General features: G+C 56.6%; 1 protein-coding gene across 2 annotated transcripts in view; it reads right to left on the reverse strand.

The window, feature by feature from the left end:
- The window catches only part of DSCAML1 (DS cell adhesion molecule like 1), a 113,224-nt gene extending 105,704 nt beyond the window's left edge, over positions 1 to 7,520 (reverse strand). For both annotated transcript variants that reach the window (XM_068916433.1, XM_068916432.1), the window contains exon 1: positions 7,350 to 7,520. In XM_068916433.1, the coding sequence (XP_068772534.1) occupies positions 7,350 to 7,392 (43 nt within the window). In that variant the 5' untranslated portion in view covers positions 7,393 to 7,520. The remainder of the gene's footprint in view (positions 1 to 7,349) is intronic.
- Positions 7,521 to 15,353: the final 7,833 nt, after the last annotated feature.

Genomic DNA, 15,353 nt, shown 5'->3' on the forward strand with positions numbered 1-15,353 from the left:
CAGCCAGAGCTACACAGCAAGCTAGCAGAGGCAATGGATTTGCTGCCTAGGAAGCTCCAGCAGAGCGACCCTACACATGAAACACATTCATAGGTTAAGAAAGCATCTTCATCTCTCCCCATACTGCAGCGCATTCAGTTTTCTGTGCCCATGCTCAGGTAGAAGTAGACAGTCATCTATTTTTTTCCTCCCTCCCTGACCGATGCCAGAATTATTATGAAATAGGTGTCAAACGCCCTCAACTGCCCTACATCCACCCTGCTTCCTGAGCAGCCGCACCCGGCTTCGAAGAGCTACGGGGCCACCGCATGGCCCTGCGGATGTCGTTTCGTGACATCTCCCAGCTGGTTTGTCGTCATGAATCAGCATTCCCCTTTATCAGAACAGCCCGATGCTCATTCCCCAGACATAAAAGAGCAAAACGTACATTTACAATCAAATGAAGGAAAACAAAGCAAGCGAAAGCAGCCCTGCCCTATTTGTGGTAACGTCTGCTGCCGAAGCAGAGCACAAGATGGCTGGAGACATGCCGGTCGGAGAGGCGAGGCGCCCAAGAGCCACCTTTCCCTGTAGTCACATCTGCCACGTGCGAGCTTTGGCTCAGGAGTATCGTGCAGCTCCCGGCACCCGCGCGGTACACCGCGGGCTCCCCCCACGCCTCATTCAGCCCAGTGGCCTACGTGGTACGACCATGGCTTGGAGAAGGCTCCTACCATAGTAATGGTAGGAGAGCAGCCACAACCTGACAGGCAAATATCTTCAGGCATTGCTCATGAAGGTTTAGAAAGAGAAGGGTGAGGGGCTGGGATGAAGAATGGAAAAATACCTCATAAACAGAAATTCAGATTACCCGTGAAGCTTTTTCAGGTCAAAAGGGGAAACAGATTTTTAATAGAAAATGGAAGTTATGGGATTGGCAATAGTTATGTGACAGACGCATAGAGTTAAATCCACATAATCTCCTTTACCATTTAGCAATGAGCAGCATCCTAATTCCATGTTTCATAAAACTGTCTCCAAATCACTGAGAGATTAAAAATTTAGAAATAGCACTGCAATATTTTTAAACCAGAAATTACTGCTCGCATCTGGTCAGCTGGGCTGACCCTAACCTAAATATCGAGGGCATTAAGTCACATGAAACAAAGATGGGGTTCGAGTAGTCAAAAGGGAAGGATTTCTACTGGGGGAAACGTAGCAGAGCAGGCACGCAGGACCAGATGCCACAGACCAGACTGCTGGCAGCCAGAACCTGCACGCAAAGCCCAGTGTGGAGACGGACACCGTCTTGACTACTCTGGGAAGCATGTATTTTAAGTTATCAGAGCGCAATCTTCTTAAATTGTAGTAAATTACAACCTAGAGGTATTGAAATATTAATATCTCTATCTCTGCTGGGAGAAGCAAGTCATTTTGCTATCATCCCTTAGGAATATTTACTAGTCTTGTTCACTGGACTTTCCAAACTCTGATATCTTCAGAAGCACAGCCAGTCTCAGCACTGCAAAGAGATGCACTGTACAGAAAGCACTCATTTACTCTAACGAGTGGCTAAGGCAGAGCGGCCATAAATTGACCCAGGGTCTATCACAAAGGCACATATTTCAGAAAGAGGCAGCTGCGATTTAGGTGCGAGACCTGCATGAGAAGCTGCACAGGCTGAAGTCTCCAGCCTGCATACGCACAGAAATGCCATCACCTCCCAGATGAGAGCCCAGCAACACAATCCTTCCTCTGCTCCAACCCTCATAGGAAAGGGCTGTTCCTTTGCTTTAATTGAGTGGATTTAGGACATAGCTGAGAATGACCAACGTCATGCCAGTGCAATTAGGTAGCCATTTCTCCCCCTCCCGTGTGAAGTCTTTTTCTGCCCTTGATGCACATAGGTCATCTGTGTTAGCAAGCTACTTGTTCAGGATTCCACATTCCCATGCCCAAGACCCTGCAAGCTTCAGAAAGCCAAGCGAGGCCTTTGCACATCTGATCTGACAAAACACACAGACAGGAAAAGGCTAAAGAGGCATTTGAAGGAAGCACATGCAGCCCACTGGGCATGAGCAGTCCAGCCTGGCCTGCTAGCGTTAGTAAAGGGTGGCAGAGGTCAGCAAGTGCCCAAGTACTTCTTTACAAAGGAGGGACCACTGAAGGGGCGATTACTTGCCACAATCAGAGGTGCTGCTGCCTTTCAAAGGAAGGTTGTGCAGCATCTCAGAAGAGGCAGGCACCAGATCAGGGCTCACTGCACCCCACCAGCAGCACCTTCCCCAAGACCTCCCCCTCCGGGTTGGAGGTCAGATCACCAGGGTGCCCACAGCAGCTTTCCTGCAAGGCCACCTAAGAGGCTGTCACAGCACCCACGGCAGCAGGAAGGCCACCCGCCAGCAGGCAAAGGGACAGTACCTGCCAGCAGGGCTACTCCCACTCCAGCAGGCAGCAGAGCCGCTGCCAAGCGAGGGTAACCACAGCCACACCATTCATTCGTTACGCTCGTTAAGGGTGTCCGACACCTGCCCTGTCCAAGGAGAACACGCACTGAAGCTTGGCACACGTTTCAGGGTGGGAATTACAGGTAGGTGGCAAGCCCCAACCTTTCCTCTCTACTGCCTTAAGACGTGACAGCAGTTGTCACACGCCACCCGCGCACTGTAATGCGGGAGCAGTCCCCGGCCTTCCCTGGATGGGGTTTCCTTCAAGCCCGCATATTCAGGGCACTTAATAACTTTTCTCCTAATGAAGGGAGCGACCTGAGAGCTGACAGTGAGAAGCGACATCTGAACCGCTCACGGACGAGGAGACGAGCAGCTGAGAGGTGAGAAACACAAAGCTAGCGCTCTCCCAAGCGCTCGGCAAGCATCTGCTGGCAGAGCACAAGAGGAGCCCGTGCCCCGCTGCCCGCGGTGGCACCTCACTGCAGCCGCTCTCCCGGCCCAAGGGTTAACAAAGCCCTGGCTCCGGCTACACAGCCGCGCTCCCCCCACATCACACCCCTCCCGGACCCGTCTCGGGGGAGGCCAGGACGACACCCGAGCAGCACACAGTATTTCTCTGCAATCCACTGAAACAAACAGTGCCACTGAAATGCTGAGCATGGCCTGGGGCATCCAGCTGGTGCCCAGCGCACACGGCCACAAGGCACCAGAGGTGGTGATGGCGAGCGCGCTTCCGCAGCGCCTGCCCTCTGCTGCCGTCTCGGCTGCCGCGCGGCCACCCTTGCAGCACAGCTGCCTGGGGCACACGGTGGCTTTTAGCAGGACTTGCGAGAGAGCAAAGGAGAACGCTGCCCCTGCTCACCCACGGGTAAAAGGCTGTGCCCAAATGTGCTGGGAGCACACACTGCCTGCTCCTGAACAGACCTGCACGGAAACAAAGAGCTGAGCCATCTCCAGCTATTACACCAGTGCCCCATTTCCTACCCAGGCCGAGGCAATACCCTTTATCTGGGAAAAGCAGCACTCCCCACTGACCTGCCTGGCCCCCGAAACGCGACGCTGGGGTCACCTCCCACGTCACCCTGCCGAAAGCACCAGCCTCAGCCCCATCCACGTGGCACCGGATGGCCGCGGGCCCCGCAGCCACAGTCGCCCCCTTGCCACGCGCAGAGCCTCCCTGCTGCTCCCCGCTGGGACCCCCGGCCCTCCCCAGAGGGGCCCTCTCCTCCCCCCGCGAGGCGGCACGGCAGGGAAAGACAGCCCAAGGGATCCAGGCCAGGACGCACAGGCAACCGCCTCTGCCCTGCTCCACCTCTCAGGGATGCTGAGCACAGCCTGCAAAGTTTTCCCCCAAGTCACAGGGGGACACCCAGCACCACGTCTGAGCCAACGCGCCAGGGCCGCAGCCGGCAGCTCCTGACACGGGACCAAAGCGAGCAGAGGACCAGAGGCCGGGCATGAGACGCGCCGAGGCCGCACGCATCAGCTGCTGGGCTTTGTCCTGAGCCGCCCCAAGCTCATGCTAGCTTTAAAAAGCACCGAGAACGACCGCTGTCACGCAGCCGACAGGTATGAGAAACAAGAGGAATAAATCTGCAAAACCAGTGAAAGGAAGCTCTGAAACCTGCTTCATCTCGTCCTTTTCCCCTCTGAGCTCTGATCATTCCTTGTTCCCTCTTCTTTCTCATAGAAATCAAATTAAACAATTACCTTTCAAAAGGTAATTGCTGGGTTGGGCAGCAAACATTAGCAAGGGTTCAGAAATGGATTTTCTAAATATTTAGTAGAGCTTTGCTAGCAGAAGATGGCAATATGCAGATCGTACGTGCTAGTTATTTTTACATTTCTTAAGAATCTACAAGCAGGGAAAGGGTAACTCAAAATTATAATAATGTAAAATTGCATAGCTGGATCTAATTCAGATTTCAAACACAGAAAACACTCTGGGCCCAAACTAGCCACTGCGTAAGCCTCCCATTAAAGCGTGCTTTTCTGCTGCAACAATTGAACATCTTCCTCCTCCATGCTCTCCTAGGAAGTCACACTTATTAACAGCCTGCTTATTTGGGTGTGAGATGACTTCATATTATCCAAGGCGCATCTCTAAATTCACATGCTGCCATGTCACAAGAATTCCTGCCGCAGAGAAACACTTCCAGTTTTATTCTTGCCCTCGGTTCATCCACTGCCTCAAAGGAGGCCAGAGCGCTCCTCGTCGCTCCACCTCAGTACCATATGGGCAGAAACGAGAGCGCCGCAGCAGAAACGCACGGTGCACCGGGGCTGCCCGAAGCAGCACCAGCAGCCCTAAATCCACAGCTCCCAACCAGGCCGGCTCTGGGAAGGGCTGCTCAGTATCAGATCTCCAGCACGCAAACTTCAGCGAGGCACAGTCTATTCCTCTGGCAAACACAAACGCCAAGAAACGTTAGGGCTGCATATATTGATTGTCCCATTCAAAGGCACGAGCAGCCCTAAGTCGATGCCGAGGGCAGGTAATGGCTCCGGGCAAGTTGCCACCGTGGCTCAGTGCTGGAAAGCGTTGGCTATCCGCGGGCTAAGCGACCAACAGCGGGCACAGAGAGGAGCGTAGCACTGCAGGCTTTTCCTCCGCGCATTTAATGAGGATTCCATGTTTCATTTCAGAGGCAAACGAGCCCTGTGCCACACTGGGGGGCCGAGATAGGGAGAGATTAAAAAACGCAAGCTGCATAGTTCACTGCACCCAGTACAGGAACATAATGTAAAAATAATGCCAAAAGAAATCAGGAGGCAGAGAACCCCAGCAAAATTAGGCAGGGAGATGCTTTCCCAGCTCAGCAGCTCTCAATTTTGACAGTACGGTCTTCACGACACCGCACGCCACTCGCATCCCCTCCTCCTCGTCAGTGTGGCTGCTCCAACTCGCACTGCCAGACCTTCTTTCTGATAAACTCCCTGTTTGCTTGCTTGTCAACCACCTATTTTTGTTTATTTTGTAAGCAGGGGAGACATAAGCAGCTATAGCCCATTGAGAGATTTCTGAACTTCAGTGATCCCCTGGATCAAATGTTTATTTGCTTTTAGCTTCTACTTGAGCTCTTGTTCTACAGCAGGAACATATTAAAAGGTTGTGCTTCGACACCCAGAAATATTAAATATCCGAAAGGTTTATCATGCGTTAAGTAATTTTTTTTTATCCTACTATAATGAAATTTCCATTGTATTGCTGTCCTCTCTCTGGAACTGTTTCACTTTAACACTTTCCATCACCAAAACTGTTCCATAGCAAAGATATATTTTATTTCTTAAGAAAATGAGGCCATGAGGAATTGTGCTAATGGTAATGGAGGCTTTTAATTTGCTCTTCTCAGAAGAGAGCTCTGTGGGCAGAGATCCTTTTTCCAAGAAGCTGGGGCTGAAAACATGCAAAAGCAATAAACCCAGTGCAGCTCATTATTATTTAGTCGGGGGGTGGGGGGGGAGGATGGAATCGTAGTGTCCTGGATGGTTATTGGGTTTTGTTTTTCCCTTTTAGCTCAGTAAAAATGCAAATGTAAGCAAAGCAGATGCTGGCACGTTCATCTCGGCAGATCCTAAACACAATAGCTATTTCGGTTAAACCTCCCAAATGCAGTTTTACTCCAGCTATAATAAAGCAGCTATTCCATAATTAATAATTGATTAAATAATTGATCGCTATCACACAACTGGACAAGATGCCCTGTTAAACCTCAGTAAGTATTTTTCATTGGATTATCATTATGATAAATGAGTAATTTAAGACACCAACAGAAGTCTCACATAAGGAGGTAGCTCTCTCCCCTTTCTCATTGCTGAAAAATTCCCTCTTGCTGTTGTCAAATGCCAGAAGAGATAATTAGAGAAAATGTCATTCAATATCCTCCAAGCACACAATTTTCCAAAAGGTGTGCACTTTCAGCAGTACATCTGCAGGTTGGCTAACATGCAAAGAGGTAATTTATTATAAAAACATAATTAAAAATTCCTGCAGTATCAGAAACGGGCAATTCCTTTATGTAACATCGATTGATTGTTTTCACAAACGCACCGTGGTTTAACTACCCATGTTACGTGCAGCTCCTCGGCTTTCTTTTTAAATTGCACATATAGCAGAGACTGGGTTTAGAGTATTACCTCTACAGATCTGGACAGCATTCTTTTAATCTCCAACTTTAAATTAATCTTTAATCTTTAAGCGTGCATCTCCTTGACACACTTGTTCCATGATTTTTTTTCACCCAATCTGATTTATATCAAACCACTGGGTTACATTTAATACAGCATTCCTAGAGAGAAGGATGCGACTTTTAAAGCAGCGCTGGATTTAGCCTGTTTTATGGGATTAGACTATTGCCGTAAGTAGTCCCGGAGAAGTGGGGACACCGGAACAAAGCTCTCGAAAGTACCGCTGCGAGCCTCAGCCCTCGGGTCCCTGCCTGGCACAAAAAGATGCTGTGTACGTCGGCACGATATTTAATATTCATGCAATCAGCTCCGCAAGGCGGGGGGCGAGCGGCGGGCTCCGCCGCGGAGCCGCTCCGGGAGGGCTCCGGCCGCGCAACCCGACGGCGGCACCGCGCTCCGCCGGGGCGCACCGCGGCCGCCCCGCGCCCAGCCCAGCCCGGGGGGGCGCACGGGCCGAACCGGGCACCCTCGGCCAGCTCCGCCCGGGGCGGCTCCAGCCGGGGACGCGCACCGCGGCCCCGGCCGGCTCTGCCCGAGGGGGCGCACCGGGGGCCCCGGCCGGCTGCAGCCGGGGACGCGCACCGCAGCCCCGGCCGGCTCCGCTCCGCGCTCGCCCGGCGCGGCGCAGCGCAGCCGAGGCGCCCGGCCGGGCGAGCGGGTCCGGGCGCGGCGGCCGCGGGGTGCTGCCAGGTGCCCGCCGCCCCTCCCGCCCCGGCCCCGGCGACAACCTACCTTTCCGCAAAGAGTACAGCAGGAAAAAAGTTACCAGCCACATGCCATAAAGAGCACCTATGGCCCCGGGGTGCGGCGCAATAGCGGAGCGTGCGGTGCCCCCGGCGTCCGCGCTCGCTGCCGCCGCGGTGCTCTCCAGGTTGCGCTGCCCACAGCGGAGCTCGCAGCGGCTCCTCCGGCCCCTCCCCGGCTAGCAGCGTCGTCGGGCGGGCGGGCGAGTGGGCCGGGCTCCCGCGCACTCCCCGCCCACGCTCGCCCGGCCGGGCCACGAGCCGGCCGCCGCCGCTAGCCCCGGCCGCCGCCCGGCGCGCACGGCCCCGGCCCCGGCCGCCCTCGAGGGCCGCGCGGCTCCGCGGCCGGCACCCAGCCCGGTGCAAGCAGGGGCTGCGCTCCCGCGCGCTCCGCCGCAGCCCGGCCAGCCGTCGTGCCAAGGCAGCCCCGCGGCACCCACCTGGGCGCTCTCGCAGCTGCCTGCGCCCGCAGGAGCACCCAGGGCAGCAGCGTTAAGCACGGCTCAGCCGTCTATGGAGTGCGGGCCAGATGCATGCGCATGGGTTCAGTGGCAGCCAGCTTGTGCTGGACACGCTCCATAAGCTGAGCCGAGTGTTGCGCTGAAGCCCTGAGAGACTGGAATACAGCTAATACCTTCTCCATCCTGTCTGCACAGCAAGCCTGCGGCTGCACCTTCGTCCTATCCACAGAGCCGCTCCTCAAGCCCATGTGCACTGAGACATGCTTCGGTCACCTAAGATTTACAGCTTCCAGCACTCCTCCTGCCCAAGCCTCCTGGAAACTTAGCAGTCAGAGATCAGAAATGAGATTTTCACAGCGCAAACAGCACTCACCCTTGCTGTTCCCCTGAACTGTTAGCAAGATAGGGCCCAGGAGACTGTTACCCAGTGGCTAGAATGGTGCACGTGTAACAAATGAATACTCGTTAATGCTTTACTTTGGGGTGTATTTATCTAAGGCTTAGTTCAAGCCTAAGTTCTTACTCACAAAGACTTAGTCACAGACCACTAGAGCACCTCAGAATCTCTTTTGCCCAAGGGTCTTATAGTAGGTTTTCTTTGCTTTCCAGAACTACCTTCTCAACCCCAACTTGCCAAAATAATTGGCAAAAATAAAGATTGGAGTATTCAGATTTTAAGCAAAACAAGTAGGAAAATGTCATGCTTGGATTTTCAGAGAACACAGTTCAGATTTAATTGAAAACCCTAAACATTCTCCCCCAGTTAAAAAAAACAAAAACCAGCTTCTTCATTTTCCACCTGCACCAGTTCATGGCAATTCTTATCACCTGGGAGGTCTTTGAAAGAGCCAGGGAGACTTCACCCACACCTGAGGGGTAATTCTTGCACCACTTGGGCAAGCAACACATTTTGCAAGGGAGGGATAGATACAGTTTGAGGACACAGAAGCTGGCAACACCAGGGGTGCAGCACACCCATCCCACTGGCCTGCCCTAGAGATCACATCCCTCTTCCCCTCTCTACTCAAGGCCATCCCCCATCCTAGCACACTGTCCCACCTGGCTGTCAGCCCAGAGAGCAGCCATACAGGTCCTCAAACATGGGCAGTATCAGGCTGCACTTCTCCCCAGAGACAGGCCCCCAGCTCCCACACATGCCAGAAAAGCCAGGGCATGCTCTCAAACCCTTCCCACCACCAGGACCAGAGGATGCCAGCACCAGGACCCCCCCAGCCACAGTGGAGATAACCCTCATTTTATTGATGAGCCAGATGAGGCCCACGCAGACCTCAGTGCTGACAAGCTAATAGCAAAGCCAGGAGCAGAAGCCGGTGCTCGGGTTGTGCAGGTCTAAGTTTAACAGAAACCATAGCTTTCCCTTCTCCTCCTCTCTACGGCTGCGTTCCACCTTCCTCTGTGCTGCTGAGATCCATCACCATCCCCAGCAAAGCACGTTCCCAGCCAGCCTCAGCAGCTCTGTCACGGTGCGTGGGTGTCTCTCCCGCATGCAACACCCACACATACACGTGCGTTCCCTAGCCCAAAGTTGCTTGCTGCTGACTCGCTCACTACCCACCAGGCTCCCAGGGCTGCAGGAGGCTTCAGCAGCAGCAGCGTCCCGAGACGCTAGGAAGCAGAAGCTGGTACACCCCCTGCTCCCACACATCCCTTCTGGAGCCGAGGTGCATTTCAATTGCCAGCTACATCCACACACAGATGATAGCTGATACCTAGTGAGGAAATTGATATTCAGAGCCTCACCCAAGGCAATGAGCAGATCCCAGGCTCTGGGGAGCCCCAACACATGCTGGGCATCTGCCCCCGTTCCCTCCTCAGCAGCTGCTGCTGGATGGCAGCACAGGCAAGCCTGGTAACAGGAATCTTCCGGCCACAAAAACTGCAACAGCATTTTGCTACCCAGCATACGTGTTGGACTCAGGTGCAGTTTCTGCACTCCTACACACAGCACTGAATGAAACAAGGGTACGTGGGCTGGCAGGAGCAAGAGGGAAGGCTGGCGGGACACTCGCTGGCACCACACCAGCAGGGCCTTGCAAATCTCCGTTTGAGGCACATGTGCAGGGGGAGTAAATGCTACTCAGTGGCTCATTTTCAGCTCCCTTGGCTGCAGAGCATCTCCAGCGAGTTTCCTCAGTTCTAGCCCAGAGAAACAGACTGCAGTAGTAGAGCTTCATGCTACGCAAAGCTCCCTCCCCCCAGAGCAAAACAGCTTCTGCTAGAGAGTTTGAAGTAGCCAGTGGAGACAACAGGATGGATGACCAGCCCTGGCCCATGCTTCAGGAACCACAGTGAGCCCTTGAGCTGTCTGCCCTGTTCATCGCTGCCCCTTTCGCTCTTTCACTGAGCATCTGGCCAAGACCATTTGTCAGCCTCCCACCCCAGATGCATGCCACCTCTCACCAGCCCTGTGGGCTCAACGAAGCAGAGGGACAGAAGCCTCAATGCCACCTCATACCAGCCTGCACCAGTGCTCCAGCTCCCATGGAGCAGCTGGAGTTTAGTTGTATTAGCATCCCTGCAGCCCCTCTGTTTGAATACTTGCAGGAAGCATTTGCACATCTCCTTTGCATGAGCATTGAAACCATAAAGCTGGTAAACTGCTAACAGTAACCCAATCAGGGGGTTGGAACAGTATCATGTGCTTTATACAGCTGCGATCAGGAAGAGGCAAAATTCATCAAATTAATTCCTCAGGCAGCTCTAACACAGCCTTTAGCAGCATGTATGAGGCTCCAAGGAAGCAAGGCCAAAGTAACGCTTGGCACACCTTCTGCTAGGAACTAGCCTGCAAATGGGGACCAAGTGACCTGCTACAGCTACCGGCAAGGATTGCTGGCAAAAAGGCTGTGCTCGTGCTGCCAGCTTCCTTCCCTAGCCCAAACTCCAGGCAAGTCACAAAGAATTGTAACATCACATCCCCACACCCCTGCTCTGTGAAAGACACACTTCCACCTCACTGCCAGGGCAAGCAGCACACAACAGCTCCAACCTGAGCAGTCTCCCCACTCCTTCTCAGCTCCAATTTCAGCAAGCTGCTCTTGCCCTAGCCCCAGACAGCCCTCACACCCAGTCCCTGAGCCCCTGGCGCCCCAGAAGTCTGAGGATTACATAGATACAGGGCTTGCATGCCAGGTGCTTCTCTACCTAAGGGCATTGCTTCCACTAAAATGCAAACAAACGAGCAAAACTGCCACAGCAGGAGGCTTTTGTCCTGCTTGGGGGCCTCTCCCCCTGGAAAGGGTGCTATGGACAGGCATGGGGCACTACAGGGATCATCCCACCCCCCCATAGCTGCCTCCTGCCTGGGGCACCGCATGCTGACCCAGCCCCACATCCTCACCTGTCCCCCCCCAAGCAAACCCCCAGCAAGCAGGCATTAAAGTACACGGCTACTCACCAGCTGCTGCCAACGTCCACAGCACGCTGCCCATGCCGCGGTGGCAGCTGTGGCCTCCTGGCACCTCCCAGCCAGCCGAGACAGCCTGCTGCAGCCCCTCGCCACTGCCACAGCATGCTGGGGCACAGCACAGGTGAGTCAGGGGGCCTGGCCCCACAGCCCCCTGCCCCATGCACGGCCCCACTGCCCAAACCTACCAGCAACCCCCAGCAAAAAACCAGCTCCCTCCCGGCAGAGGACTAAAGAGCCTTTGGGGCTAATTGCTCTCCCTGTTTCACCTGGGCTAATTGCTCTCCCTGTTTCACCTGGGCTAATTGCAGAGCCACACCTGGGCGTTAAAGGGCCAGGCCCCCCTAGCAGGGCTCAGCTCCTTGTAGTCACATGTGTCCCCATCCCCCTGCTCCCTTCCCGTGCCAGGAATGGGGCTGGGGTCTCCAGGCTGAGCTCACCCCCGAGGCGGTGCCGTGGGGCACTTCCTGGGGCTGTGCCTTGCCCCAGGTGCCTTGCAGCCCGCTCTGTGCCTCGGTTTCCCCAGCCTGGCGCACAGGGTGGCAGGACGCCCACCACAGGGGCTCGTACAAGGACAGAGGCCTGGGCTGGAGAGACGTGTGCAGGGCGACGGGATCTCCCCGTGCCCAGAGACAAGGCCGCGCTGCCACCCCAGGGGCAGCCACAGCTGGGCAAGGGCAGATGCTCCGGGGTCTCGCAGCCTCTCTGGCAGCTCTCTGCTTCTGGCCCAGCAAAGACTCTTTCTAGGAAAGAAGCTTGTTTTTTGCTTCCCCCTAGTGTTGCAGCATTAAAGCAAGGCACTGATAAGTGCAGATCACAGTATGTCCAGTACTGTGGGGCTGTGGGGCCCTGAGCCCCTTCTCCAGGCCTTTGCCCCGAGCCCGGGAGGTCCCAGCTGTGAGAGGCACGTGGCAGTCGCTGCCCTCGCTGCCTCCAGCATGAGCCTGGAGTCACCGGCAAAGTTTCGGCAGGGTCAAGGCACGGCCCTGAGCCCTAAAAGGCACAAACTGCATCCGCGAGGACCCTTCTGGGCTTCCCTGCTTCCACCTGGCAAGAGAGCCAGCCTGAGGAGCGGCTCTGTGCACGGCACTTCTGCCGGCCCCGCTGCACCCATCTAACGTGCAATCAGCTGTTCTGCAATAACTGCTGCTTTGGGGTACATGCAGCGCGGATTTGAGAACTGACACGTTATTTACTTTGGTCAGGAGGATAACTGAAGACGGTGCGGCGCTGCTGTTTCGGCAGACACGTCGCTGGTGATGGATGCGCTGCCTTTCGGGGCAGAACAAAGGGAGACCGAGGCGTACGCCTGGCTCCCCGCCAGCCCGGCCCCGTCTCTCCCCGCCACCGGGTGCTCCTCTTTGGCTCCATTAGTCACCATTTGCTGCTCTCATTTTCACTGATCAGGAGACATTTTGCCTTCATGTTTCTTTGGTGGCCATCTGGTCCCTGGCCCTTGCAGAGACAGTGGAGCAGCACTGGCCAGCCCGGCGCGCTCCGGACTGCGTGTGATGAGCCGCCGGGGTCCCTGGCGCTTGTGGGCATGCGTTAAGCACAAAAGCCGGCTAGGCCCCGTGCAGCCAGAGCCTTCTCCCTTGTACCTGTCTCTCGGAGGCTGCACCAAGGGGAACAGCCAGCACCAAGGGGATCTACTTTGAGCAGATTAATGGCTCAAGGGAAAGCGAGAGAAATGCTCCGAGATTGCCCGGCTCAAGGCAGAAGACCAACGCCTCTTCGCTGAGGCTGCCAGCGGCCGCGGCGCATCTGCCCTCTGCCCGCGCGGGCCCCGGCGTCCTGCCCTCCGCTGCGGGGAGGCCGAGGCTCCGCCGGGAGCTGCGCCCAGGCACCGAGGAGCCCGCGGGTGCTGCCGGCGTGTCCCGCCGCCTGCGGCACAGGCTCAGAGCCCCCGCCAGGGCCGCGTGTGGGCGCGCCTGCGTGTCTGCGGGCAGCGCAGAGTAATGCTATTAATGCCATCTGGTGCCCAGGCAGACATCCCCGGCGCGGCCAGCCAAACGCGGCTGTTTGCCCCCGTTAATCTCTCGGCTGCGAGCTGCGGGGGCCCTGCCTGCCGGGCTGTCGCCGTCCCAGGCGGAGGACACGGGCCCTGAAGGGCACGGCTGCGCCCCGAGCCCAGCAGAGCAGGGCGCTGGGCGACAGGGGAGCCCTGGGCCTCAGGCACCCGAGACCTCGCGGAGGACCAGAGCGGCTGGGCTTCATTCGGCGTGCCGGCTCCCCCCCCGGCTGCTGTGCCCTTCAGCTCCTTCCCTCGGGAAACACAACTGAGCCGCGCTCCTCGCCAGCAAGCGCAGCGGGGAACGAGCAACCCCTTCGGCTCCTCTGTGCCGTTAAACGGGAGCTTTCCTACCACCGCCGAAGCGCTCCGCTTCCCGTTTGAGCTGTGCAAAGCCGTAACGAGTCTTTATTAATGGGTCAGTGTCAAGTCAAAATTATATTTCACCATAATCTCCTTACTGTGTTAAATAAGCACCTCAGATTATACAAATTGCATGGATTTTGCCTAATAACCTTCCCACAGCTAATCCTATTTCACTGCCAGTGTCTGACCTCCATTTCAGCCAGAGCTACCCAGGTGAGCCCGTGCCCCTCCGCCAGCTGCGGGGACATTTGGCTTCCGGGAATACCGAGCAGCTCGTGTTCGAAGCCACGCAGGGCTCTGCATCTGCAGGGACTTAAAAACATTAAGACAGATCTTGAGCTCAGAGAAGAGCCGTTGTCGCGCTCCTGCTGCAAGGTGAACGTGCTTCCCCTCCGAGGTCCCTGCGGAAAGGCCGGGGGGCCACTTCCCCGCCGGCGCCGCGCGCGCCGGGTGCGAGGCTCTCCGAGCGCGGGACGGCACTAGCAGCCTGTCCGCCGCGCCGCCCTCGCCTCACCCACCGCCGTGGCGCTCCCGCAGGCCATGGGGCAGACGCTGAAGCAGCCCTGGGCTCCTGCGGCGCCCCGGTTTGCTCAGAAAGTCCGCTTTTCCGCTGTGAGCCCGGCTGAGCGACCGTCCCGCGCAGGACTGAGGGCTGAGCGCTAAAAGGCAAAGGCGCGTGCCGAGCTCCCAGCAGGCAGAGCTGGCGTCCGCAACCCAAGCCGGCGCTGCAGGGCAGGCGGAGGGACAGGGCTGCCGTGCGCCCCCGGCCCTGTGGGGCAGGGGCCCGTGCTCAGGGGGGCGGCTGAGCGAGGACGCGTGCATCTCAAGCTGGGATGGAGCGCTCTCGTTCGCTTACTCGTGTAACTTCTAGTTTCCATGTTTGCTTGAGGCTTGTCAAGCAAACCAAGGCACGCTTTCGGCTGCAAAGCTGCCAGGGGAACGCTTCAAGCAGGCTGCGGCTTGCACCGGTTCGGAGGGGCAGGCACCCGCCGTGTCCTGTGGGAGCAGCCGGGGCCAGCGCGGCCGTCCGTGCGGTTGCGTGAGCTCGTCGCTAGATGTCTGTGTCGGCCTGAGTCACCCCGCGCCAAGGCACTCCCGAGCCAACTTCCCTCCTCCCTCGCTGCTCAATGGCAGGAGAGTTTTTTAAAAGGAGAGTGTTTTTGGTCAGTATCCAAAGATGAGCGAGGCTGAGAAACCAAAGGGCTGGATGCAAAAATTCCACAACCCTGCAAAAATTCCTGCCCGGGAAGGACGCCCAGCTCGCGCACTCCAGCAAGGGAGCGGGACGAACAGCCCTTGCCTTGGGCAGCCCCTGCCGTGGGGTACACACGCACAGCACGCGTGCGCACCCCACGCCCCGCACAGCCCTGCCGCCTGCACAGAGGGCGCGCGGGCAGCGCGGCAAAGCCCTCGCCGGGCACCCCGGGGAAGGCTGCACGCGGCCGGGCTCGTGTGCCTGCAGCCAGCCTGCGGGCCAGGTGACAGGGGCATTTCTTGGACGGCGTCAGGGTGGCCGGGAGCAGGGAAGTCCCTCTCTGCAGTGGTGCCCACCCAAACCGAGAGCGGAGATGGCCGGCTGCCCTGCGCGTGGGTGTGTGCGGAGAGGCCAGCGGGAGCCTGTGCTGGGGCTCTGTTTCAAGACGTTTGTAGGGCAGAAAAGTCATTGGTGCTGGGCCAGGAGAGTGGGTGATTCAAAAGCCTCGGGCACAAAGTTTAACCTCTCTCAGC

The sequence above is a fragment of the Struthio camelus genome, chromosome 22 (genome assembly GCF_040807025.1).
Source record: "Struthio camelus isolate bStrCam1 chromosome 22, bStrCam1.hap1, whole genome shotgun sequence".
Classification (NCBI taxonomy): Eukaryota; Metazoa; Chordata; class Aves; order Struthioniformes; family Struthionidae; genus Struthio; species Struthio camelus.